The following is a 27,974-nucleotide window of genomic DNA, read 5'->3' as shown; positions in this document are numbered from 1 at the left end:
ATAACAAAAAATCTAGTTATGATTGTTGTCTTGTACTTTACTAAGCAGACACGAGAGATTTTTATTTACCTATATGAAATTACAGCAAACCCCTCCAAACTTAGAATGTCAATGTTATAAATAAATCTACTCATTTAGTTTTTTTTTTCATGTGTTCCATGCTAGAGAAAAGAATAAAATAAGTGCAAAACTTTCTGTGGGATTTGTACACCTTTTGAAAAAAAAAAACATCAAAAGAAAAAAGGTTTATTATTAGGCAAGCATTCGAGAAAGCGGGATTTGCAGGTTACATCATGCTTGGCAGTAAGGAAGAATATGTGGAAACACGTGACATTAATTATATTTAATTTTTATTTTTCTGCTTCCTTTTTCTTTTTCCGCTTTAGGAAAACTTATCTTTATTTACGTTTTTCATTACGTTTTTTTTTTAAATTATGTAAATTATAAATACAGCATTGTTTTTATACTGAGACCTTTTCGCTACCTTATTTTGTACATAGTTTATGAAACTATATAATTAGTGCGAGCTGCTTACTTCTGTTCTTATATTTTGATAGACTCCTCTTGTCTTCTTCAATAGAATTTGAAGGGGACCTTTTAGTTTCGCCACCATCCCCGCTTAGCACTCTTTACTAATTTTTTTTGATAACTTATTTATTAGGGGGATATTTAAATATAACTATACCTTTACTTAAAGAAAGCTTTTTTTTAAAAAGTTTATTGTAAAAAGGGATGGTGTATTTCTCTTTCTATGAGTGTACCCTGCACTTTTATTATATATTTTTTTAGCTAAGGCTGCACTCTCATTGAATAACGAAACTGTAAAATAGAGAATTAACTTGCGTTTAGTATTTAGTTTATTGGATCTCTTTTCAGTTTTTTTCAAAAATTAACTGTTTTTATTTTTATATATTTGTTGTTATAAAGATTTTTAACATTCAGGTTTATATTGCTTAAAGTAAGGAAAAACAGAAACTAGCTTAAAAATAAAAATTGGTTAAGACTTTTATTTTTTAATTCTTTTATTTAAAATTTTATTTCTAAAGCCTTAATTGTTTGAGGCTTTCCCTTGGGCTTACTACGCAAGCAGTCATTTTATTTACTTAAAAAGTTAAACCATATAAGATAGTATAATTATAATGTGCCAATTCAGCAGTTTGTGAAATAAAAATTTAAGGATCTTTTTAGAAGTAGCCAAGAATCGTATTTTAAGAAAACTATAAAGTTAAGAAAATTATAATGCAGGTCGTGGGCTTATAAATTAACTTTGTTAAGCATATTAATTTTTCCCAGCTTAGGCAAAACAGGAAGTAGATGTTTATATAAATAAATAAATTAATATTATAAAAATACAGAAAAACTTTTTTTATTATAAAATAAATATTGAATTTTGTAAAAAAGTTTTCAACTTTCTTATTTCTCAAGGCCGTACTTTTCATAATATTTTGCTCGAGATTTCTTTTTTTGTTTTTGATATTTTTTTTCTAAAGCTTCCAACTGGTCCAGTTGCTTCCGGACTTTATCAGGTAATTCGAGGAAGCACTCTTCACAGTACAACCGAAAATCGACTCCGAAAAACTTTTCTAAAGGCTTGAAAGTAGATAATAATAATAATATATAAAATATAATATGATATAATGCACTTTATCGCATGCGAAACATGTGAAGTGGTCTTTACACCAATACTTATCGAGAGCTTTTATTTTTTTATGGGTCATGATTGGTGCAAGGCAAAAAGAGCAGACGTCTCCAGCTACCTTTACATGGTAATGAAGCCCAATGAGAAAAAAGTAATGTATCTTGATCAACCAATAGAATAAGAGAAAATACCTCAGTGAAGTGAGTCAAACAGTAGGCGTTCCCTTTGTGCTCGTACACAAGCATTCCTTTGGATCACTATTTTTATATTCTACTCGCCCTCTAATAAAAACGAACAAACATACCCAACAACGGCATGTCGCACTTTTTGCAAACGAGATGCTCGGGGTGCCAGTGTTTTCCCAGCGCCGACCGCGAGGGGCCCTCGATAACCCGCCGGCAGGCAGCACATGTGGGAAGCACTGTGATCTAATGCAAAACACGCGTGAGAAAGCACGTGTTAGGTATGCCTGCGTGGATTGGTCGACTACTTTGTGATAACAACTTTTGCAGTATAGCAGATTATCCTTCTCCTGTGCCGAGTGGTCGAGCACGCGCTTGCAATCAGGTGCGGCGCTAAGATAATAATAATAGAATATTTTACTGGTTATTTTTTGATGTTACTTCCATATGTTAGAACTTATTATTTTTCTATTTTTATGTTAGTGTAAAAAAGAAATATATATTTTGTAATATATAATAATAAATTAAATAAATATATTTATAAATATATAAATAGAAACTAAAATTATATCATTAAAATTTACATGATCAGTTTATTTAAGTAATTTTATGCTAATAACCGTAAATTCACATAAAACTTTTCAATTGATAAATTTTTTTCCAAAAATTGACCATTAAAAAGTCTTTGTAATAATCACATTAAAAGTTATTTTTCGTAATTAGTAAGTGCCAAAATCTTTTAGAAAATGACTAATTCTTGGGCTCAAATAAGACTGCGTAAATTGTAATCCACTATAAGTTCCAGATAACCAATAAATATAATTTGCACTACTTTTTAAGGCAGTAATTTATAAAGCATATAATTGGTCGTTCCCTTATAAAAGGCTGCCAAAAAATTTTTAAATGGATAAATTTTTTTTAGAGAAAAAGGAAAAAAAAATTAAATTCTTAATTATAAACTTAAAAATTTCAGATCTGAAAGAAATTATTTAGCAAAGAAATACAGTAAACTTATAAGTTTTCATGAAAATCTAATTTTTTTTTATCTATAAATGAAAATTAAATTTTTTAAAAGCAATGTAAATTAAAATTTATTATTATATATATATATATATATATATATTTCAATAATAAAGTTAAACATTAAATAAGTTTAAAAAAAAGTTTTCTAACTATAAAATTCTAAAACGAAAAATTTTAGTAAATTTATGATTAAAAGAATAAATACTAAAAATTTTACTATTATAAACAATTTAATTTTAATATAAAATTTTATATGTAAGCTTTTAAATTTAGACAATTAGTGTTTTTAAATTTAATTCAAAAAGTAGGAATTATAGAAAAACGAAAAAAAAATTGTTTACAGTAATAATTAAAAAAATTTATATAATAGAAAAATTTGAAAACAAACTTTTTCTTTACTTTATTATTAATTGTAAATTATGAATGAATAATTATAAAAAAGTAAATTAAAAAATTCAGAAAAATAAAATTAAACAAATACATGTAATTATTAACATCTTTTATAATATTTATAAAAATTCTTCTAATAAATTACATCTATGCATAAGAAAATATAAAAAAATTGATATTAATTTATTAATTTTGTATTACGGGAATTTATAAATTTGTGATATAAAAAAAAATTTAGTTAAAAACAGAAATATACAAATTTAAATTAACAACTATTTTGTAATTTTTAAATTAAAAAATATATAATTAATTTAAAAACTAAAAAATATTTATAGCTATATAAATAGTAATTTTTACAAGCACATTATTTTTTAGAAAATTTAAAAAGGAAATTTAAATGGGTCAATCAAGTTTTTAATAACAATATTTTAATGTAAAAATTTAAAATTAAAAAATGTTGTTATTAACAAAATAGAAAAATAGATTAGTTAATATTTTAGTTTAAGATATAAAATCTAATAAAGTAATACTAATTTATCAACTAAATAATAATTTAAATCAAATATAATATGAACTTTATATACGAAAAATGTTATATAAAAACTAAAACAGTTTGAATAATAAATTTTTTAAAAACAATAAAATTTCTTAATAAAATTAATTTATAATTAAATTACAAAAAATTTAATTTGGTAAAAATTAATGAATAATTAATTTATAAATTTTGACGCAATTTATGCAAACCAGAGAAAATGTTTTGGGTGATAGCGGAGTCCACGTATAACAATGAACTCGAGATCCAGCGGCTCTTGGCATTTATGGCAGTATCGAGTTTTCTCCTGAAGTGTAGATTTTTATAATAATCAATACTTGGCATTTAAAATTTTAATTTTTAAATTAAATAATTATATGAAAAATGTTTGAACAATTTTGTTCTATAATTTTTAAAATCTTTTAGATTTATAAAATTTGCAAGTGAATTAGATTCTTTTAATAAAAGTACTTATAAACTACTATTATATAATAATAAACGGACAGAAAAAAAAATTGCTTTAAGAGATTTTTTAAAAATATTCTTTAGTTTAAATAATATGACTGTTTTTAATTTTAATCTTATGTTTATATTTTTTTAAATATAACTTGCATAGAATTTAATAATAATGGAATATAATTTTAAATTATTTTAAAAAAAAATAAATTTATTAAAAATCACTTATAGCTAACAAGAAATTAACTAAGTTAATTAGAGCATTAAATACCTTTTTAAATTTTTTTTTAATATAGTAACTCCTTTAAAAAACTTTTAAATTTATTATTAACGAGGTGGTAACTAACTCTTGAAAAGTTTTTAAAAAAAAATTAAAATTAATTTAAAACTACAATTCAGAAAATATATTTACTTATATTTAGTTTTAATATAAAAAATTATTATATTTTTTAAAAAAGAATAAACCTAAATTTACTAGTAAATTTTCTATTTTTATTAATAAAATTCAACCAAAATTTAATTTAAATTTAACAATTTCATATAAAAATAATATGCTTTACTTAATATGTCTACTATAACTATACTTTTTATGTTAAGCTAAAAATAATAAAATTTAATTATTTTTAAAAATTAAATATTCTCTGAAATTAAAGTTTTTCTGTCACTTTAAATTTAAATTATTATAAAACTTAAAATAAATTTAAATAAACATTAACTGAAAATGATACATTTATCTTTTTAAAATAAATTTATTTGTACATTATTTAATTTAAAATTGCAAAATAAACATAATCCACTGAAGTTATTCAAATTTCTTCGATATTATGCTAATTAATAATTATATTTATTTTTTAAAAAATGTAAATTATAGTTAAAAATACTTTTAAAGTAAAATTTATTAATTGTAATTTATAATTAAATTAAAATAATACACTGAAGTTATTGATATGTCTCCTTTATTATGTTAAGTTAATAATGATCATATTAATTTATTTTTAAAATTATTAAAATTATAAAATCTTATAATTAAAATTTAAAAATGAATTTAATTATACTCTACATTAAAAAAATATTTTAGATAAAAATAATATATAGGATTTATTAATATTTTTTATTATTTTTATTTTAAATTAAAATAATAATATTAATGTATTTTTCGAAATTTGCTTAAATTATATATAAACTTAATTATACATTTTTATAATAAATATATTTATATAAAAATAAAATACTGAAGTTATTAATATTTTTTTACTTACTTTATTTATTATATTACAATAAAAATAAATTATAAATGGCAGAATCAGTTTTAATTATTTTATGAATTAATTAATTACAAGTGAAAAAAAATATTTACTATTTTTATAAATATTATATTATATTTTCATTATTTTGTTAAATAAACCGTTTTTTTCTTGAGATTTTTAAAACACGTGTCGCACATGGGCGTCGACGATTTCTTTGCAAAAGAATTTCCGGTAAGTGGCTTTTCACACAACTAAATTAATCAGATTTCATGATAAATAAATTTAAAAATATTTGAAAATTTTCATAAAAAGAAATTAGAAGTAATCTTTCATAAAAGTTAGTTTTGTACAAGAATCCCGGTAAGTAGATTTTCATATAACTAAATTAATCAGGTTATTTAAAAAAACTTAAGTAATAATACTGAGATAAAGAATAGTTTTAAAATATATTTACTATTAAAATAATAATTATAAAAAAAGTAAATTTAAGAAAAGTTTCGCAAGAGTTATCAAAAAGTAGATTTCAACACGGCTACATTAATCAGGTTTATTAAAAATAACTCATAATGTTGAAACAAAAAAAATTAGAGGAAATACATAATAATATAAATAAAATTAGAAATTGTAATAGTTTTTTTACGAATTTTCTCCGTAAGTAGATACCACAAAATCATGTTATATGAAGAAATTTAAATAATAATAAAATAAAAAATTCTATATAAAATTTAAACTAGAGAGATCTTTTGTAATTAAGTTCAACTCTTAAATTCCTTATATTTAATTGGTATGCATTTGAAAAGATAATACTAAATTACTATTATTACTGTTATCATTATTATTACTTTTACTATTACTATTATTAGAATATTTAATAAAACTAAAATTTAATAAGAATAAATTGAAAGAAAACATTAATTTTTGCAAGAGTTCATAGTAAGTAGATTTTGACATATTTAAATTAATGACTTTATAGAAAATATATTTAATAAGAATTTAAATAAAGGAGTCGATATTAATAGAAATATAAGTTATTAGGAAAAATTAATATTTTTATGATTTAGTGGAAAAAAAAATTTAATAAAGTAAAATAAATTTTTTTTTGAAACTAGCTAAAAAATTTTAAAAGCAATCAAAAGAGTCATGCCTCACAAAGAAAATGTTCAACATGCCAAGTTTTTCCTGCAGCTGAAAAAGCTCTTGTTAAGAAAGATGTAGTAAATTAAATTTTTTCTTTAAAAAAAAAGGATTAAAAAAAATACTCTCCCACTATATTTTCAAAGCAGTAACCGCATCTCGGGCCGTATAGCTGCCAGAAATCATATTCACAGTAAGATCTAATCAATAATTAAAAGAAATACTTAAAAAATTAAACTCAAGTTAGATAAATTATTTTTTTAAATTATTTGTAGTAAAAAAGATTTACTTAAAAGAAACGAGGTACTAAATAAATAAAATGTATTGGAGTTTTTACAAATAAAAAAACTTCATAATAGATATATTAATCAGCTTTTTTAAAATCATGATTTAAGAAAGAATTGCTAATACATTTTCATTATACCTTGAAGATGAGCAATATATAAAGCCAATAAGATTAAAAGTGGTATAAAAGCAATAAGTATAGTACCTTCCTTCATATGGAAAAATAAGATTATTTTTTGCAAATGGCCGAAAACACTGAACACAAATATGGCACTCCTTATTTATTTGAATAATAAAACATTCTTATAACACGCATAATTTAAATACATGAAGGAACCTTGTGATAATTTTTACCGTTAGCTTTAACACAAATACTCTTATGAAGATCGATGGAAGTTTTACAAACGTCACATATTTCTAGTTTTGACATTGATATTTCTCAAAGTTTTTCATAAACACTAAAAAGTTTAAAACATAACACAAAGAGAGCAACACAATTGTGTATGTAAACAGTGAAATAATCTTTTTATTAAGTTCTTTATGTATGCATACGCGAAATGCTTAAGCCAAATATGGAAATGTAAAAGGAAAACCCTGATAAACCCTAAGTATTAATATTAGTACATTTAAATTTTAAGTAAAGTAGTTTAATACAAATTAAGGTTTCGTTTAAAAATATTTGCTATAAGCTTTTTTATAAGAAAAAATAAAAATAAGTAATATCCATTTCAGATTCTTTATAGAACTATACAAGGTAAAAATTGTTTAACAGCTCAAACCTTTTTCACCCACACAATCAATAAAACTTTTTTTTTAGTAAAATAAATCACTTTTATAGTCCTCGGAGACTTAATTATATATTTTAGCTTAACCTTAAGGGTTACTGGGAACGATGGTTATATAGTCCTAGCTATCTGATGAATTCGTTTATAAGAATTGTTTATCTCTTTATTTTTACAACTACATCTTACTCTTAACGATTTTATAAATTTGAAGTCTTCCACTCGTATAATTTTATTAAAATCTAGTGTGCAAGTTAATGCTGTTAAACAGTTACGGAAAATCTTAATGCACATACTTTTTAATGTTAATAAAAAGCTATATCTATAATTTTTATAAAAACTATAATTTTGCGTGTTTCAAGGCAGTAAAACTTTAAGAATTTGGAATAAACGAACTCTTTTACTAATCCGATAAGTTCTAGTATCAATTAAACAGTCAATTAACCAGTTATTTGTTTTTAATAAACTTTTTGTTAAATTAATATGTTGTTTGTAAGCTATTATAAACATGGATTTAGCCCCAGTATTACTAGCACGAGCAGGAGAGCTCTGTTTCTAATAACGTCTAGATCGTACTTTTTTTATGTACTTTTTCTAACACGTCCTCTATAAAGTGGCTTTTGGACTTTCTTAAAAGCCATATAGGTCGTATAAAAAGGTTTTTTATTGCAGCTATATTAGGCTTGAAACGTCTTGGCTCCCTTATGGTGTTTGTAAAATTTTTTGTTACATCATAACGCTATTGTAAATGTCTTAAAAGGCTATGTTGAAAGTTACAAACTAATATTCGCCTATGAAGAGTAGGTCTAGATTTATTCAAAATATAATAAGCTTGTTTTCCTTATTTAATTACACTTAACTGTAAGTTTTTTCTAATAGAGAATGCAGAATTATACAAAGTTGCCAAAATATGGAGAGTCCGGATTGGCTTTTATGGCTAAAAAGTAAACTCAATTTACTTAACTCCGTATGTAAACACCATTGGAATTATTAAAACCTGGCTGGTAAAAAGGGTTTTTATTGGAGAACAGTTATCTCTGGTCGCCAGCTTGCTTGGATTCTACCTTGATGCTTTAACTGTTAACCATTTAGTCATCATCGGAAACCTGTGCCATACTTAGATCCGCTTTTTATTGATTTAAAAAAAAACAAACATTTCATCATCGCTATTAAGCGTCCTTAACCTAAACACGATATTCATCTCTTTTCGCTTTAATAAGGGACTCAAAAAGCAAACTAAAGTTGCTATGGCTTTTCGCCAAATGAAAAAAAGTCGAAGGAAACGAAATGAAAGGTTGGCAAGTCTAAGCAAAGCTTAATAGGTGATCTCGTTTGAGTTGTCTAAAATACTCGAGATCATGGTATGATCTAGTAGAATAACTTCATTAGATTCTTGCAAAAGGTATGGTAGATAACCTTGCATTAACCGGAACGGTTTTTTAATATTGTTTAAATTTTAATCACCTTTCAGCACGGATTTAAAATTGGAATATTTGAGAGAAAATCTATGGTATATATATTTATATTTATTAATAAAACACTCTTCCCTTTTCCCTTTGTCTGCTCTGTCTTCCTTTTTCTTTCTTTTTCATTTTTTACCGCGTTTTCAGTGTTACGTTGATCTAGAGGACCAGCGATATAATAAGGGTAATAGTTTTAGTCAAGAGGGCTAGAACAAAGACTAAACGTTTAGAAGGCATTACAGTTGAAGTTAATAAATAGTTTAGTGGTCTAAAGGACAACTAAGTAAATACTTTGTTAACTAGTTTTCCGAAATATATTTGAATTGAGAAACTTTATTTAAACAAGTATTATTCCAACTTTTCTTGCCCTTAATATTAACAGTGAGTATCCGCCTAATTTTCTCATGCTCTCGGGGCTTCTTTTTCATATAATTGATGATTGTCAGTTAATGTAACAAATATACATGCTACCGAAGAAGTAAAAGCCAAGTCAAAACTTGTTAAGCTAATATGTGATAGATCAACATATACTTTAACGATTATAGCTACAAGGCCATATCAGGCAATGAATGGAATTCTTATTGAGCTAATAATGGCCTAGCAGGGGTTCCTTAAACATTCTTTGTGACCTCTTAAAGCTTGAAAAATACTACTAGTTTGTTTATAGACAAAAAATGTGGATACCCACGCCATATCTGCATTAGAACCCCACCGCGCTAAAAAGTTAGATTCCGTTATTATAGCAGAAAAAAAAATTTTTTTATTAAGGTATTGAGCCCTAATAGTCTGAATATTCCGTGGAGCTCTCGTGTTAAGTACATAGGAGTTATTATAGATTATAAATTAACTTGGAACGCTCATGTTGAGTTTTTCCTGAGAAAAATTACGCTGCCAAGGATGTCCTATATCCATTAATATGTAGAAGTAGCTAACTTCACCTTAAACACAAGCTTCTTTTTTATAAATCCCCTTTTTACCCAATTGTGGTGTATGCTCCCGTTCGCTGATCCTACTCCAAACGCCATATTAATAGACTGTGGATTTTCGAAACCAACTCCTCTAAATAATTACAGATGCTCCATAGTTCATACGTAATGCTCAGTTACACCGTGACTGCCAAAGGAAAACCCTCTAGACTTTGTTCTTACAAATTGCGACTAAATGCTATAACGAATACAGTGAAAATACTAATAGTTTATTAGCCGTCGCTGTTACCGATATAACAGATATGAAAGACCTAAACACATCTTAAAATCACTTCTTTTGAGCCCGGATTTACCACCCTAATTATTTGTTTATCATTTTTAATATAGTTTGATTTACACTTAATTATTATCTTTTAATAATAAATAATTCATATATAATAGGGACGGAATACTTATAAACTATTATTCGATACGCTTAACCGATATAAGTATAATTACAATTCAGTTAATAAATATAAGAGAAACAGCGTATTATAATATATTAATATATTTTCACTTGAATTATTTTAATAATAATATTATTATATACTAAATCTTTTTTACTCATCATATTTTATTCTAATTATTCTTGATAATAAAATCCTTTTTTCTTTTGTTTTGTTTTTGTGTACTTATTACTTCTTATAACTTGCCCATGGGCTGTACCCAAATTGAATATGACGTCTTTTTGAGGGGCCAGGATCCTTCTTTACCTCTTACAATTTTATAGGGGAATAAGGATTAAACAGTAATGAGGTGCTATATCGGCAGTAGTATGTCAGTAAAAAAATAATTAAATAAAAAATAGCCTGAAAACCTCCAGAGCCTGATACTTAGTTTGCTTTAAAAATTAGTCAAAGGTTAAATGTCATTTTTTATATTATATAATACGTAATTCTACGCATTAGGATGGATATAGGTATGCTACGTGTTTCAAATGTATTTTTAGCGACAAAATATTATGGCGTTAAAAATATACTTAGAAAGTTGAAAGTATAACTTGTCCTATGTAAAGTATAGAGTGATATTGCACTGCAATAATGTGAAATTTTTTTATCTCGCTCTAGATGTAATATCGTTATCACCTGTAATCCCTCTTGCCTTGCAACGCACATCAAGAAATTGTCCAAAAAGAAACTAATTTTTTTGGCTTTTTGCTTTAACAGAAAACGTTACGAATTAGACTGTTTAAATTGAGGTTTTCTTAACTGTGTTAAAAATTTACTAAAACTAAACTAAATATTTACTTAGTTGTTCTCTAGACTAATAAGTTAATTATTAACTTCGATTAAAACGCCCTTTAAACTTTCAGTCTTTGTTCCCACCCTCTAAACTGAAACTATTACCTTTATAATAGCTCTGGTCCCCTAGACCCACGTATACAAAGACGTAGTGAAAATTAGAAAAGAAAAAAAGAGTAAAACAAAAAAAGAAGACGAGTCACACATGTTTTAACAAAACATAAATATATACTATAATATATATTAATGCAATTAATATAAAAATTACCAGAAAAATAAATATTTACCCTAACTGTTTAAATTTTACATTCGTGTTGTAAGGTGATTAAAATCTTAACATTGTGAAGCTTAAAACGTTAGAAGATCAAGAAGTTAGCCTTTCATTCTGGGCTTTCTTTTAGAGATAAAAAGTTTTGAGTTATTTTAAAAAATAAGCACTTACGTAATATCTCTCAAAATTAATGATATTGAGAGTTGGAATACATTTTTGAATATTAGATTCTGGGGTTAATTGCAGAGCCGTTGCAGATATTTTAAAATTTTTGGCATGAGTATATTAAGGCTTGTTTCACCTGCATAAAAATACTGTTTTATAAAACACCTTTTTAAAAATTTATTTATCCTCGAGGTTATATATGTTATGTACCACGCACTTCCGTTTTACTGATTTTAAAACTTTTGCATTTTTATGCAGTGTATTAGTTAATCCTAAAAAATTTAGCAAGGTTATTTTTATTTTGTATACAAATCTCCTTTTAAATAAATTTACAGGCACTTCCTTATTAGTTTCTAGTATTTCTTTTTGTTTCTTTTTTTTTTTCAACTGACTTTTATCGGTTTAAAAGGGGGGGGGGGAGTTATTCCTCTTTTAACAGGCTAACATTCAGCTTTTAAAATTTTGGTAGACTATTGCTTTATAATGACGAAGCAAACTTGTATTAAAAATTGAAAACTATAGGAGGAGACTGGACTTACTAAAGTATATATTTATATATAACTTGATGAAAACTGAGATCCAAGTTACTGATATAAAAAAATTGTTTTTGGCCTAATATGCAAAAATCTTAAACCGGAGGTCCAGCTTTAAAATACATAATAGTGTATAAAGTTTGAGCAATTTAAGGACAACAAACTGCTGGAAGGTATCAATATAGCAAGGCGAGAGACTTCGAAGAGGGATATACGGGCGTATCATCAGCGTAGAGGTCGATTCGTGTAGGGGAGGGGAGTCGGACAGCAAGGGCACGTCCTTCATGTAAATTGCAAATGAAAGGGGCGAGGGGATTGGTCCCTGAGGGATCCCTGCAGTTTCCCACAAAAACTTTTAGTACTTACACGGATACCCTTTTATATTGTTAATGACTAATATTTTACCACTAACAGCAGCGCATTCATGAATCACTGTTAATTTTCTACTCGTTTACCAATAAAACTCAGCGAAGCTGCCTTACAAGGCTCTTAAGTATCAAATTTTTTTAATCTTTTTATCACCGTCCATTACGCTACACTACAAAAATCTTTTGCTGAATAAAAGGCACCTCTACTTTATATCCCTTATTTTTTATTTTCTATAATTTTTTTTTAGGAATACTGCTTTTATCTTAATTAAAAGCAGTATTATTCTATATTATTAATAAGTTACTAGATTAATACCAACTATTTTCTTATTCATATAACAATTATATTACTCTTCTCCTATTTAAACTTAGTTTAAATTTTTATAGCTTTATAAAAAGACTATTCACCTTATATAGCTCTTTTTACTCTACACTACCTTTTCACAAAAGGTTATTTTATAAACAAATTCTGATTGTCTAAACTTTTACTTTTCAAATCGGAGATGAATGAGCCAGTAACCACCTCTGCTAAGGCGAAAACAAACACTTATAATTCACTTTTTATTCCTTATTTGAACGTATATTATTTATGAATACAGATAGCGATTTTTCAGCAACTAGCCAAAAGTGAGGGAACTCCGAGTATGTTATTATTTTTATTTATTTAAGCTAACTTTTACTTCATTATTTCTGACTTTTCTTTCTTCTTTAAAGTGACTTCTGCTTCAGAGAATCACCATAGTACGGCTACTAAAGAAGATAGCAACTTACAATCAGATTCACTCGGCTATAGTTACTTTGATCGAGGCTCTCTAACTATTGAACTCAATGAATTTTATTCCTATCTTGAAATTCCTGAGCTTAAGCTGGGAGGCCACTTATTCGAAACGAGCTTTACTATAAGTAACTTTTTTTTATTTAGTTGCATCTTATTTTCAGTGTTATTATTAATTTAAAAACATACAATTTAATTTTTTTGTACGCTGATAATAAATACTTATAATTACAATATATTCTTTTACCAATATTAAACTTCTCACAACTTTTCAAATAAATTTTAAGCGTCGAACTGGCGTGAGTGCAGTCTGGAAGATCGAAGCTTCTACATCTCTACTTTACTTAATGAAGTGGATTCCTGCAGTTTTGCCAAATGCCGGCGTGCTGCTCAGATCCTTCTTTATATATCGCTAGGTGACTTCCTCTTTTGCTTTATATATTGATTAAAAATTCTTTTTATACTATTATTATAAAATGTGATTATTACCGCACGTAAAAGTAATATTTTGTAAATCATTATCGTTATAATAATTTTAAAACACTGTAGTAAATTTATATCTATATTTTTAGCAGAGAAGTTATTACAAGTATGATTTTAGGATCTTTTACTATATATTTAGATTTTGTTGTTATACTTATTATTTACTAACGAAACAGGAGTCTTTAACGAGGCTCAGAACACGAGAGAACTTTTGGATACGATGACTTCAAACAATCAGCTGATTGCTGAAAACGGAGGCTTACAACTTTTTTTTGCCCAAATTGTGAGAAATGCAACGTAAAATAATTTCGTTATTACAGTATAAATAGTATAAATCTATAAATAATCTTAAAAGTACTACTCAAATTTTATATACACTTGATAAAAACTAAAAGTTCCTTTTTGTCAGACGCGTAAACTCTTTTATGACAAGTTATTTAGGAGGTTTTAAAGAGTTGATAATATGAAACATTATTTTAAAGCTTTTGCTATTCTTTATTAGTTTCAACTAATACATATAATTGTCGAGTATTTAAGAAAAATATTGAATAATCTATTAATAAAAATAAATTGTGCTTCTAAAAGTTTTGTAAAAAGTTTTTTGTATAAAATTTTAACAAACTGGAAGATTTTATTGACCACTCATGAACAATTGAGTCCGTGAAAAGCATGTTGACGGCCTTTTTTTAGATGACCAATGTCTTTATAAATTTTTTTTAGCCGGCGCTTGTATTTATTTTATGAAAGCCAGTAAAATTGCAACTTTGTACCGATTTTTGAAATTGGTAACTTTTGCATGAGTATTCACCAGTTTTTTAAAGAATACCCCAAAAATAGTTTTCACGAAAATCACTTAATTATCAAACTTAAAAAGATATTTTTATTATAGTAATAATAATATGAATCAGTAATAAAAATCCCAATAACTATTATATATAATAGTTTAATATGTAATTTTAAAATATGGTTAACCATGACTTATTCATTATAGTTATCATAATAACTTCGTGTAATACATTAGTAGTGAAGTTGTTTAAAATAGTACTTTTATTATGCTATTTTTTTTATATAGCTCTATTATTATTATTTTATAATAAGAGATAATATAAGAATAAAGAAATAAATATTATTTTATTCCAACACTATTTTTTTAGAATCATATCAAAGTTTTTTTTTAGTTTTAATGATTTAAGAAATAATAAACCAGATAATACATTTTTTATATTTTAGTATTTTATAGTTATTTTAGTTTTTTATTATTTTTATTTTAAAATAATAAATAATATTAATAAAAGAGATAAAAAAGAATTTCATTACTATTGTATTAATTTTTTATAGAAAAATATAAATAATATAAGAAAAAATATAATAAGTACTCCGATTTCTTCTACACTATTTTTGTATTATATAATAATTTTACTACTTTTATTCTTAATGTTTAAAAGTAATAATTATATCGAAAATTTTAAGCCAAATCAAAAAGTCCGCGTCGAACTTTTCCAAGTACCACTCGAAAGACTTGCGCGTATTTCTTAATTTAGTTTATAATATGCTAATTTTCTGCGGAACTCTACTTGAAAAAGACTGCAGTACGTCTTTTTTACTTTTATATTATAATTAACTCTACGTTTTATGAATATATATAATAAATATAATATTATATATATGTTTTACTTTTTATTATTTGTACTTTATCATCATTATTATCATTAGTATATACTAATATATAATTTACACCAAAAATTTTTTATATAAGGAAGTAAAATGATAGTTATCAGAATACTATTTCTTTTAATTCATGTATTATAGTAAAAGTAGTTAAACAATTTAAGGCTCGTGATTGCGAAATAATATTTAATATTTTTTTTAAAGTTTTACTCATACTCTTGCAATATATTATTACACAATTATTTTATGTACATATTAAAAAATTTATTAATATTTGTGGAAAGCAATATTTACTATTTGTTAAGTGTTACGTGCTATTTAATATTATCATTTCTAACTAAACTACAATAAAAAAATTATTATCATACTAGAAGAGCCAATATACCTAAATTTATCACCGAGAGAAGTTGTAACGGAGCTCCTATTGGACTATCATAAACCGGAAGCGCAATCTTATCCAATCAACAAAGTCTTTATTTCCTTTTCGAAAAGCTGTTTTTTCATTGGCATATTTCAATATAAAAAATATTTCACTATAACTTTAGCTTTTATTACTTCTGTGGAGGTTACTTTTATTAAATTTTAATAAGGGAAAGTTTTATCGAGAAAATATTGGTATATAATGATTTTAGTAATAGTAATACTGAAAATGGTAATGATATAATAGAGGAAGAACCGAACTCTCCTTGCACCTGCAAGCATCGAAGCCATCATTACTCCTTAAGAGTAAAGGATCGTCCTCGTTGGCAATGTAATTAATAATAATAAGAAATAAACAGAGAAGAGTGTGAATATAAAAAGTAAATAAATAAATAGTAACAACAACAAAAACTAATAAGTATAATATATATATAATAAAATAAATAGTGAAGGCTAATTTGGATGATATTTACAAGTTTTTCAAGAAGACCGAAACAAAAAATTACGATTATTTTAACTTTTCTTCGGCTTCCTTCACTTCCGGTTACCTGTTTTTTATATTTTTATATTTTTTCACCCTTTTTTTAGTTGACATTGTTAGGAACAATTACTTAACAAATTTTTTTATCTTGAATTTTTTTTATTTAAATAAATATTATTTTTATAAAGAAAATATGTTTCCTCTTCCCATTCAAGAGGCGAGGAGCTTACTTAAAAAAAAGTTAAACTTCAGGTTTTTCCATTAATTTTATTATTTTTTATTTATACTATTGTATTATTACTATATAAAAGCAAAAACAATGAAGTTACTGACCCACAAGTTCGAGCTTTTATGGTATCATTATTATTATTATTATTATTATTATTATTATTATTATTATTATTATTATTATTATTATTATTATTATTATTATTATTATTATTATTATTATTATTATTATTATTATTATTATTATTATTATTACTATTATTATTATTATTATTATTATTATTATTATTATTATTATTATTACTCTTACTATTATTATGATCATTATAAGGACTTTCTATCACCCCAACTTCCTTCTTTTATAACTTTACTATTAAAAATAATGCTGGCCTCTCAACCAAACACAAAAAGTCCTGGTAGTGTTAGAATTCTCGGTTTTCTTTCTTGGGGTTATACCTATTGTTATTATTATGTTTATTATTATTATTAATTAATATAAATATGAAAAATAATTTAAAAAGTTATTAAAGAATCTGTTACATATATATTTGTTTCGTAAAAAATATTTTAGAAATTACTTGGAAGTAAAAATATTATTATAATATGTAGGCCCTTCCAAGTCAAAGTCAATGTCTTCTACAACTCCTAAACTTATAGATGCGTTGAGGCATAAAGAAATACTAACAAAAGTAAATTTTTTAGATTTATCTTTTATTAATATTATAAATAATTTTTTTGTTATATATATTTATTTCTTGCTAACTTCTATATGGTTAGTTCTATTCTTCTATTGAATTTTATGTATTTATATTTATTATTTATTAACATTTTCAAAATTTCATGTATTATTTTAAACAATTATAGTACTTATATTTTATTAGTTTTTTTTTATTTATTTATTTAAATATTAAACTTCTTTTATACTTTTTCTTTTATTAACTTTTTTCTACTAAATGTTATTTATTGCCTGCCAGTATTATTTATTTTAATTATTATTATTATTACAGGACTTTTTAATTATTAAACTTCTTCAAAAAAAAATTATATCTTTGATTTGCTTACTTTTATGATTTTTAATACTTTTCAGTTATTAGAATAAAATTTTGTATTTATTTTTAGAAACTTTTAAAACTTTTTCTTTATTATGTATTCGTGTTATACTTATTTAATATAACTTTTATATCTTCTACTTATTTTTACTTATTTATCTGTGAACTGTTATGCGTTACTTTATTACTTTTGTATATATATATCCTGTTTTGCTATACTTTTACTTATAATTTGAAAGTTTAAACTTATTTATTAGTACACATATTTATTATGTATTTAATATTTTTATATAATTACTTTACAAGTTTTATAATAATGTCTAGTTAAATATACTACTTTTTTAAATATTTTATATATAAAAACTTATAATATATAAAACTTTACTTAAAATTCATTTTTTATTTTTAAAATGAATATAACAATTTATATACTTATTTTTGTTATTTATTTATTTTGACTCAAGAATGTTAATATTTCTATCATATATAACTTTACTTTATAATTTTTGTTTATTTATTTGCAGTTTCCTTATAAAAGTTCCTCTTTTTCATGTTAAGTGCGTTTATTATATTTTTACAGTATATATATTAATCACTTATAAAACCATATATTTTTGTCTAGGCGGTATCGGCTATCTTTGTTACTCTACTCGAGCACTTTAAGCAAGAAGGCTTCGTTTTTTTTTTTTTTTTTAATAATATATATAAATAAACTCCCCTTGTTGACCTTTTTTATTTTCATTTATAGTATGAAAGGATATCCTTATTTTTTTAGTGAAAACTTGTACAGAAGAAGTTTATATATTATTCTCTGCAATACTCGTTTAATAATATTATTAATTCTTTTTTTATTAAAGCTGTTAACATAAATGTGCTTCATCATTTTTAATTTCTTTTCTTTTCAACTTTTTTAATGGCAGACTTACATGAATACGAATATTTATCGGAAAGAATTATTGCTGATAACGGACTTCTGCTTCTTATCATGATTTTGAAGAACTGGCGCACGTGCATTTATTCTAATAATAATATTCACAAAATGGAGTTGTCTTATATATATTGAGCTCGATAAGCATAAAACACGTCCAATTTATAAGAAAAACCCGATAGGTTTTTCTCTCTACCAAAATATAACTTTCAGTCCCACAACTGGAGTCCGGATGGTATGTCGAAGTTAACTTTCTCCACTATAAAGTTTTGCTATTATGTTTTTTTTTGTATATTTATATTAAATATTTTATTATTATTCATACAATACAAGAAAGTTATCAGGTTTATATATATATATATTAACTATTTTTCATTAATATTTTTATTTATATAAAATTTTTTTAGAAAATCTCTTGTTTCGTGTAGCTTTTATATATATTACAATTTTTTTAAATATTTATTATTTATCGAAATCTTAAAAGTTTCCAAGGAAATACTCTTTTATTTTGTATTATTACCCAATAAAAAAGCGGAGGAGTCGAAGACGTGCTGGAGAAACTATTTTGTTATTGTTACTGTTTTAAGAATACTTCAATATGTAACAAACGCCGCTGCAGTCGATAAAAATACTTTAATAAAATATAAACTTGAGGTTTCCTAAACTTTATAACTTTTTTTTAGGGGGGGGGGGGAATTAAAATATACAATAAATATATCTCATTAAATATACTTTATATCTACATTTATAAATAAACTCGAAGAGATTCCTATAAACATTAGAAAATAATAAACAATTGTGTATATTTTTTAAGATATATATAATAATATTAATTTTTTATTACAAAAGAAAACACTTCTGGAGCTTGTTGGCTTAAACAATGACGAGATTAGTTATTATTGCTATAAACTTTTAAAAAAACTTCTTCCGTACTTATTGAGAAAGTGGAGAGGAGGTTGTTTATTATTATTATTATTTTATCCTTATTATGACTTTAAAAAGGGAAAAAAACGGAAGAGGCTTTGAAAAAAACATTATCGGGCATTTCTCTTCGTGTCGGCACAAAGTTCGGTGAGGATTGGACAGTCCCAATAGAGAACGGCTTTGAAATGGTCGAATCGGACGAGTTGTATACGCCAAAGAGACATGCGGACCCAATCATTCAGCAGAAAGCAAGCCCCAGCCTATATAAGGCAAGTGGTTAATTTTTCTATTTTTTGGGATGTTAATATTTTGTGAACGTCACTTCATATATACTCGATCAGAAACGATTGGTCATTGCAATCTTTACAACATTATTATTATTATTATAATTACTATTACTATCACTAATGATCATTATTATTATTAGACCATTCGACTGAGTGACTATGCAAAATTTCAAATCTGGTGCTCACTTCACCAAGAAGATTTCTTTCTCTTCTTTCCGCACTTTAATAAAAACTCAACTCCATATTTTGTCTAATATAGAAATGTACTTTACTAGTTTTTTAATAGACTTTAGCTCGTCTTACGTGAGTCTTCCTGCTCTTCACTTTTAAATCTATTTAAAATACTAAATTTTTCAGACTTAACTAATTTATATATTATACTACTTTAGCCAACAAATATTCTAGCACATGTATATTTACCATCTACACTTGTTAGCTGGGTCTTCTCTACACTTTTAATTTATACTCTATAAAATGAATTAATAGTCTGTAGAACAAAATGTTTAGTGCTGAGTTTATAACTTTTATAAAGCAATTTTAGTTATTTTTGTACTGCGTTGTTGACTTTATTCTCTTGCGCTTCTGGTTCGTTAACTTTATAAAATTACATATTAAAACTAATCACGCAGTAAAAGATAGTGTACAACTTTAGTTTGGGTCGAATTTTAAGTTGGGTCAAAGTTGAACTGATCCCAGCCTGCGTACATATTCTTATATAAAGTATATGTAAAATATAACTGGTCGCCTAGAGAATAGTATTGTAGAACTACAAAAGCATCTAAAAGTTAATATTAATTTAACTATTTCTAATTTCTTTTAGTTTAAACTTTCTCAGTTGATTGGTTACTCTCGTGCTTATTTACTTGTTGGAGAATTTTTTTATTAAAACCTTATGAAAGATAAAGGCCTTCAGTCTAGCATAGAATACTTGGTGATACTGAAGAGTTAATCAGTAAATAGTTTATAACTTTAACTATTCTATGCTATTATCAAACTTGTAAAAAATTAGCGCCTCTTTTTTTTTTATATTTACTAAAAGAATGCTTATTTAAAAAAAAAAAGTTTGGAGGGCGAGCAACGTACAAATATCGGGTTGTTTATAAGTATTTTGTCCTGTAAAAAGAGAAAAATATATCTCTAATTTTTGCTGTGCTTGATGAAAAGTTCCATTCAACCCAATAAAGAAAGCCCGTTACTATTAAAGCATTTATGGGAAAAAAAAGATCTTTCTTTTGAACCTAATAAATTATAGAATATTTGCGGATCTATTGTTCTCGGTAAAAGTAGTTGTAGATTATTTATTTACTTACACTTTTGCTTAACATTGCTGAGTTTATATAACTCAAAACTTGGTGGGGTATTTTTAAGTTTTGACTTTGATATTTAATTAAACTAAATTAAAACGACCGAAGAACGAACACCATGGCCACAAATTAAACATTTAAACTGATTAAATTAAGCGCAAGTCTTGGAACTACTGTGACGGCTGTTATTGTGGACGACGAACAGCTTGATAGTCGAGATTGTATTTATTTATTATATAATAAAAATCTGAAGAGGCTTAACAATTTGTTTAAAGTCTATTTTTTCACTTTAAATCTTAATTAAAATTTTTTGGTTTTAATTAGTAACGATAGCAATGCAAAATGTGGTCTACACTTTTTATACTTCGCATTTCCCTAAAATTATACTATTGATGAGCTTTTATACACAAAAAAAGGCGGATAAGTAAAAGTTTGCAAGAAAAGGCACTGACAAAATCGCCTATTTTTCCAAATCAAAAAGGAACTCAAACGCTAAAAGAAGAGAAACTTTTTTATCAAGTCTATATAAAACTAATTTTGTCTTGCTAAGAAATTATAACGTTCCTAACTTGGGTAAACGCTATCTTTTAGAACACTTGTTAACGGAAATTTACTAATACGTGGCCATACAACGGCTAAAAAAGTAAGTAGATTTTTGAAAAAAAAGAATATACAAATCTTTGAAGGACTTAAAACTAATATACATTTATTTATTTCACATTCTATAAAAATTTGACAATCAATTTCTAAACAATAGCAAACTGAGAATACAATAAATTTTTAATCTGGTAATAACGAGCGCAAACAGGGCCCTCCAGCATAATTTCTCCTTCTTCCTGTTTATAATAAAAATAAATTTTGATTCTAGTTTAAACTAAAGTAATTTATAACACACTCCTATACAATATATATTAGACGACAAAAAAAGTAAAGAAAAAATAATATTCACATATATCTCATATAGCTGTAAACCGTTACATATATATTATTAAACTAATATAAATTCTAAAAAAATATACAACTGTAAACGCTACAAGTATTATATAAAGTAAAACAAGAAACAATAATTTTTTCAAAAGAATGCCTTCCGTATGCGGACCAACTCATCGCACACTAAAGCGCCATCCACAAATTTGGTCTGTTTATTATATAGCCTTTCACAAATATATTGACTACTGACACAAGAGTTTATACCTCGATGCCATTGGCTTTCAGAAGATCGTGAAAATTTTGTGAAGACAGTATAACCTCCCCAACAAACACTGAGTTATGACCAGACTCAACGCTTGCTAGTAATATATTTGATCCACAATACTGTTTGTTATTGTATAGAGAAGTACCGGGTTCCAATGAGGGGACCGCTTGCGGGTTGGTGTCCATGCGGATGACGCCGTCCACATGGCAAAGTTCGAATTCTTCAGATCCGTAGGTGATCTTCATTAAAAGAAAGAATATAACGTTTATATAAAAATATATATAAAAGTCTCACGGAACGAAAAGCGATGCGGCTCAATAGCTCATCCGTAAGAGTAGCCTTGAAAAAAAAATTAGAAAAAGTTTCTATCAATGCTTGTTTATATTCGTATATAATATTACTAAAAGACTACAGAAACAACAGCTATAAGAAGTTATTTACAACCTAAATTATAGATAAACATATTAAACTAAAATACTTGATATATATTTAATTCAGAAGTCACATCGACCGTTTGGTTTTCTGTAAAATATAATATGATTAGTAAATATTATACGAAAATGGTAAATATAAAGGAAAAAGTAATCATATTAGGTATAAAAGTTATATATAAAATTAATAAATAAATGTAGCAACAAATGACTGCTTAATAATATTAGCTTCGCTCCCTGTTTAAAAAAAACATCCTTTATAGTCGGAAAGTGTCAAAATAACCATCCCGTGTAGATATAATACGAAACTCTAAACTGATTAATTAACATGGATTTCGCACTGCAGGCCCAAAAAATGTGCAAATTATACTTAAAGCCATGCAAGTAGTAGAAAATATAATAAACAGACAAAAAAGAAACTGTTAATAAAAATAATATTAAAAAAAGCAAAAAAGGATAAAGAGAATACTTTTTTTAAATAAAATCGTGCATTTCGTGCATGTTTTAATTAATTTTAATAAATTCCAACTTTTAGCAAAAAAATTAAGTAGAGCAACGACGAACCACAGTTATACCAAAAAATATATACTTAAAAACTTTATAAAACATAAGAAAAAAACTCAATACTTTCATGACTTTAATGACGCTTTAATTGCTATACACATAAAATTACCAGAAGGGACGTACACGCGGCCAAACTCTTTAGGATTGGACAAAAAATACTGAACAAAAGAGTCTTTGCTTTCTTCGGAGCCGTTGATTAGTATCTGTAGCGCTCGTGAATAATACTTATAAGAGATAATGAATAGTGCAAAGTAACAGTTTGCCGTGGAGATATTTGCTTAAGATACTCAAGAATAGAAAGTGCATCCGAACGAGATTCAAAATCAATCATGAAAATCTTTAAGGATAAAAATAAAAATAATAAAATAATAAAATATTAAATAATAAATAATAAATAATAAACTTGAGCAGAAACATTGATCGTCACTTTTACTTCAATACACCTTTTAGCTTCTTCCTTTAGCATTCTGGTTATCCATATTATCATAATAATAATAAATTTATTAAGAAAAGAAACCTCTCCAGTTCATTATCTTCTTCGGTTTTTTTCTTCTCCAAAAGAGCTTTAACGTTTGAGGCGTGTTTCTCCGCAGAATGCAGTAAATCTTCCACTCGAACAACAATTCCGTAGTCGTCCACGTGGACTTTTGGCTCGATGCATGGATACATCAGAATGCGACTTCCCTTATTAAATAATATTGCTAACTACAACGTTAAAAGTTTTCTTTGTTAGTACTTCTAAAACATAACAACTACTATTATATATTAATAAACTTTAATATACTTTGCTATTCTTTATTATTTATATAATGCTGTTTAAATCATATTATTAACTTGTTCGTAAACCTTAGAAAGAAAAGAGTTTGATAATAAACTTGAATCGAGAAAGAGATCGTGTCTGGCGAAAATGTTTATATTAAAAAATTTTTTTTAAAATATCATAAGGAAAAATACTTTATAGTAAGTGAAGGATCGATTGTTTCACTTTCATTATCTTCTTGATCCACATCCTAAAATACAATAGTTATACTTTTATAATATACTTTATTTAATAAAAATAAAAAAAAAGCTTATATTTGTTACGTACATAAATATTTATCGGAATACGCCTAACAAAGTAAAAACACATCCTTAAGAATATATATGAGACAGTTACTATCAAACTCCCCCGGACAGCCTGTTGTGCTCGGCACCCTATTGGCTAGTCAGAAAGGGCAAAGCACGTTGTACGCTCCAATACACGAGACAGGAAAGAAAACGGAAGACTGGCGCCTTAAAAGCTGATATTAACTTAAAACTTGACGAGCAGCACCAAAAAGGCACACATATTGGACGCAAATATATCATAAGTAACCAATGAAAGAATAAATTTAACTAGGTACTACGAGTAAAAGAGTCACAAACCATTTCCTCCAATCGACGTCTCTCGGATTCTTCTTCTTCGAGAAGTTTTCGCTTCTGAATTTCCTTTCTTCGTTCGCTTATGAAAGATTCAAGTTCTGCGCCTTCTAAAGAAACTTTTCGTTTCATCTAAATTTATAATTATAAACAATGGGAAAAAGGCCAAAAAGGTTGAAACCAGAAGCGTAAGGGATCTTTTTTCCTGAACAAGAAGCTCATAAGCGAGAGTATGCGCAAATGGTCGACTGGTAAAAATAATAGCGTTCGCCTCCGATTCTGCCCATTCTTTTTATATAATAATTACAATAACAATAATAATAATGATAAGTAGACTGCTAACCGACAAATATTTCTTTAGCAAATCCTGTGTTCAAGGAATCCTGAGTGGCCAAAACGACTAAAGGGCCACGAAGTTTTCTTAGATCCTCCGGTGATACTTAGATTATAATAACAATAGTAAGCATAAAAATAGTAACAGTAGCATCATCACCGGCCACTCTGATGTTTCTATCTGCTCTGAAATCCAAAGGATTTCTTCGGGAACTTTCAAAATTTTTCACGAGATCGTCATTCATCCATTCTGCAAGTAAAATGATAATAATAATAGTAGTAGTAGTATTAATAATAATAATAATGATAATAAACCCAAAGTCGACATAGCAAACTTCAAGATGGGTTCGACCTGCGTGTTCAGCCAAACGACCGTAAAGTCCGCATCAAAAGCATCGCCTTCAAGTTTTAACAGTTAAACCAATCATAAACAAGTATGAACTTTATATTATTGGCGCCTTTTGCTTTGAATTGTTGCTTGTACTGCTTCAACAAGGCCGGTTTTAATTGGTCAAAAATAAGACAAAGTTCTAACACTCTTCCGGCCGTATCAACCTAAAATGCATAAAAAATAATGATTATAATAATAATGAAGTAAAACTTACATATGAGAACTATACATTAACCAATAAAAGTAGTATTACATAAATTGTCCAAAAAGTATGAAACAAAATGTTACAGAAAAACTATTTTAAATTTCATTACTAATTGGTTATCCAAGCTTAAAAGAAATCTTATTTATCAAAAAGCAAAAATTGGATAATGACATGTAGTTCAGCAAGAAAAATTATTGTTAACTTATTTATTTATTTAAAATAAACAGAAAAAGTACAAGATAAAAAGATTTAACGTTTTAGCTAAAGCAAAAGAAGAGCATCATTAAATTAAAAATCTTAGAACTACTTATAAATAAAATCTAAAAAAAAAGGGAATAATACAAAGTAACCTTAAAAATAAAAGCAAGAACTTTTAAAAAAACCCTATAAACGACTTACCGGCATTAAAACATTTCCATTCTTCGCAGTAACATTCATTATAGTATCTAAAAAGTTAAGAGTTTTATTATCCTTATAAAGTCTGCTTTTAATAACTTCAGTAGACTACAAAATATTGTTATTATAAAAAATAAATTTAAGAATTTAACAACTGAATATAAAATATCAGTTAAGCCTTAACTTTTTAATCACACATTTTTGAAACTAAAGAAAGTAAAGTTGTAATAAAATCTGCTTGTAATAAGTTCAGTAGACTATAAAATATTGTTACTTAAGTAATACAATAAAAAATTTTGAAAAATCTATTTAGGTATAAAAAAATTTAAAATCATATAGAAAAAGTTAGCATTTTTATAATTATAATAGAATGCTTTTAATATTAATAACTTCAAGTGATTATGAAAGGGTGTTACTATAAAAAAACATTTCCATCTATATAAAATACATATAAACTAACTTTTTTTATTTAAGTAACTTTTTTTAAACAAAATTACTAACGCTCTGTAATAATATCATTTTTTACAAATCAATAAAAATTGGCTCCAAAAACTAATTCCAGTAAAATTTAAATTTTCCACAAATTATGATAAACCCATCAATTCTTTTTCACGAGTGTCACGCTTTGGAATAACTTTGATCAACGCATTAACTGAGTCGGTAATTAAAAGTGATGGACGAATAAGTCTTAGAAGATCCGCTCCCTGTAAAAGTCTGAAACAAACAATGATTTATTAAATTGAAATATGATTAATAGCTTTACTATTACCTGCCTTTCTTGTGATCGAAATCCACGGCGTATACAAATTCTTCTTGATCAGTATTTATAACCCAAATAGCCCCTAAACATTAGTATAACGAATTAACTTTACAAAAAAAAAAATAAGTTAAAAATACAAACAAAACAAAGAAGGTACAATTTATTTTAAAATAATAAATAAACGCAACTAATTAATATAACGTCAATTTAGAAACCTCCAAGTAGATGACCAGCATTTAAGGGGCGTACTCCTAAATCAGATCCTTTTCCTATTAAAAAACTAGAAGGTTAAAATTTCAAAACCGTAAAAAGTTTATAACTGCTATCACACAAACTCAAGTATTACGTACTTTTTAATAGGCGGAAAATATGAATAACTTTAACAATAACTTTAAAAGAAATTAGGTGAATATTAAAATAAAAAAATTCTTTTAAATTAAATGAAATATAAAAGCTAGAAGAATTTAGAAAGGAAAAAATATAAATAGCAAAAACAACCTTTAAGCAGTTTAACTTGTTGATATTTAAGCGGCTGGAAAAGCGAAAAGGCAGCATCAACGTCATCGAGATCAAAAACGTCAAAATCTTGAAAAAGACTGTGCGACTGTAAAAGGATATAATAAAGAATTTCTATCTAAGGTTCAACTAAAATAAAAACTTACTTCATAAAAATCGTACATAAACATCTGTCCCATTTCATAAACGGGTAAAGTGGAGTATATCGGGCAGTTTAGGCCAAGTTTACCTTTTACTATATAAGTTTTTTTTTTTAACTCAAGTCTTTAAAGTGGTACCAACTGCATACGGAAGCCCAGCAAGGTGATTTAAATCAGGATGAGAAACAAGAGTGGCGTCGATATGAGGAATATGACTAAATACAATTAATTCACTCAACTAGTTTTTTAAATGTCCATTGAAAAACAATTACTTTTTTAACTTATTCATAATGTCCATAGAAAAGGCATCGTTCCAACCGCAGTCAAGAAGCAAACAATAGCTGTCAATACTGAGAATATAGCATAGAGGATCTTGGCCTGTAACTCCTGAGATAGCTGTAAACTTTACTATAGAAGTCATT

General features: G+C 25.9%; 3 protein-coding genes and 1 long non-coding RNA gene across 4 annotated transcripts; 1 reads left to right on the top strand and 3 right to left on the bottom strand.

The window, feature by feature from the left end:
• Positions 1-1,413: 1,413 nt before the first annotated feature.
• On the bottom strand, positions 1,414-5,693 carry LOC135121002 (LIM and senescent cell antigen-like-containing domain protein 1). The gene is made up of 7 exons (XM_064045319.1): positions 5,628-5,693; positions 3,979-4,073; positions 2,130-2,214; positions 1,944-2,067; positions 1,831-1,886; positions 1,644-1,757; positions 1,414-1,590 (listed from the first exon to the last, which is right to left on the bottom strand). The coding sequence occupies exons 1-7, from the start codon at positions 5,664-5,666 to the stop codon at positions 1,414-1,416; spliced, it is 690 nt and encodes a 229-aa protein (XP_063901389.1). The 5' UTR covers positions 5,667-5,693.
• Positions 5,694-6,613: 920 nt separating this feature from the next.
• LOC135120999 (uncharacterized) lies at positions 6,614-7,163 on the bottom strand. The gene is made up of 3 exons (XR_010278815.1): positions 7,094-7,163; positions 6,729-6,803; positions 6,614-6,665 (listed from the first exon to the last, which is right to left on the bottom strand). It is a non-coding gene; the product is annotated as an uncharacterized LOC135120999 (long non-coding RNA).
• Positions 7,164-13,132: 5,969 nt separating this feature from the next.
• Positions 13,133-20,138, top strand: LOC135120997 (uncharacterized). Its single transcript, XM_064045315.1, has 21 exons — positions 13,133-13,209; positions 13,276-13,318; positions 13,391-13,579; positions 13,739-13,867; positions 14,111-14,231; positions 15,405-15,523; positions 15,974-16,071; positions 16,148-16,217; positions 16,270-16,353; positions 16,470-16,565; positions 16,692-16,755; positions 16,815-16,857; positions 17,063-17,180; positions 17,341-17,420; positions 18,403-18,451; positions 18,701-18,824; positions 18,891-18,943; positions 19,241-19,362; positions 19,558-19,663; positions 19,711-19,908; positions 20,060-20,138. The coding sequence occupies exons 1-21, from the start codon at positions 13,180-13,182 to the stop codon at positions 20,074-20,076; spliced, it is 1,953 nt and encodes a 650-aa protein (XP_063901385.1). The 5' UTR covers positions 13,133-13,179; the 3' UTR covers positions 20,077-20,138.
• A 1,831-nt stretch (positions 20,139-21,969) lies between these two features.
• LOC135120993 (cleavage and polyadenylation specificity factor subunit 2-like) lies at positions 21,970-27,953 on the bottom strand. The gene is made up of 26 exons (XM_064045311.1): positions 27,825-27,953; positions 27,691-27,767; positions 27,559-27,641; positions 27,395-27,500; positions 27,112-27,165; positions 26,906-26,978; positions 26,732-26,850; positions 26,140-26,186; positions 25,603-25,699; positions 25,460-25,543; positions 25,305-25,394; positions 25,155-25,250; positions 24,993-25,099; positions 24,818-24,943; positions 24,368-24,423; positions 24,248-24,311; positions 23,931-24,097; positions 23,817-23,880; positions 23,670-23,750; positions 23,523-23,616; positions 22,897-22,940; positions 22,713-22,757; positions 22,564-22,657; positions 22,418-22,512; positions 22,308-22,361; positions 21,970-22,059 (listed from the first exon to the last, which is right to left on the bottom strand). Exons 1-26 carry the CDS (start codon positions 27,848-27,850, stop codon positions 21,970-21,972), a joined length of 2,133 nt encoding a protein of 710 aa, XP_063901381.1. The 5' UTR covers positions 27,851-27,953.
• Between the last annotated feature and the right edge of the window lie 21 nt (positions 27,954-27,974).

Source organism: Zophobas morio, unplaced genomic scaffold (genome assembly GCF_036711695.1).
Source record: "Zophobas morio isolate AGI-343-1 ecotype UQ-CSIRO unplaced genomic scaffold, CSIRO_AGI_Zmor_V1 ptg000476l, whole genome shotgun sequence".
Taxonomy (NCBI): domain Eukaryota; kingdom Metazoa; phylum Arthropoda; class Insecta; order Coleoptera; family Tenebrionidae; genus Zophobas; species Zophobas morio.
The sequence above is the reverse complement of the archived record's forward strand: the minus strand, read 5'-3'. Positions and strand labels throughout refer to the sequence as shown.

Excerpts from the sequence above, each read along its gene's own strand:
- LOC135121002 (XM_064045319.1), bottom strand. The coding sequence starts at position 5,666 with ATGTGCGACACGTGTTTTAAAAATCTCAAGAAAAAAACG. Across the intron at positions 2,068-2,129 it reads GCAAAAGTTGTTATCACAAA|ATCACAGTGCTTCCCACATG; the intron begins GTAGTCGACCAA and ends GTTTTGCATTAG. Across the intron at positions 1,887-1,943 it reads GTGCGACATGCCGTTGTTGG|GAATGCTTGTGTACGAGCAC; the intron begins GTATGTTTGTTC and ends AGTGATCCAAAG.
- LOC135120997 (XM_064045315.1), top strand. The coding sequence starts at position 13,180 with ATGAATGAGCCAGTAACCACCTCTGCTAAG. Across the intron at positions 16,756-16,814 it reads AAAAAAAAGTTAAACTTCAG|CAAAAACAATGAAGTTACTG; the intron begins GTTTTTCCATTA and ends ACTATATAAAAG. Across the intron at positions 17,181-17,340 it reads TCTCGGTTTTCTTTCTTGGG|GCCCTTCCAAGTCAAAGTCA; the intron begins GTTATACCTATT and ends TATAATATGTAG.
- LOC135120993 (XM_064045311.1), bottom strand. The coding sequence starts at position 27,850 with ATGGACATTATGAATAAGTTAAAAAA. Across the intron at positions 25,395-25,459 it reads GTTTGCTATGTCGACTTTGG|AATGGATGAATGACGATCTC; the intron begins GTTTATTATCAT and ends TTTTACTTGCAG. Across the intron at positions 24,944-24,992 it reads AAAGATCCCTTACGCTTCTG|ATGAAACGAAAAGTTTCTTT; the intron begins GTTTCAACCTTT and ends TTATAAATTTAG.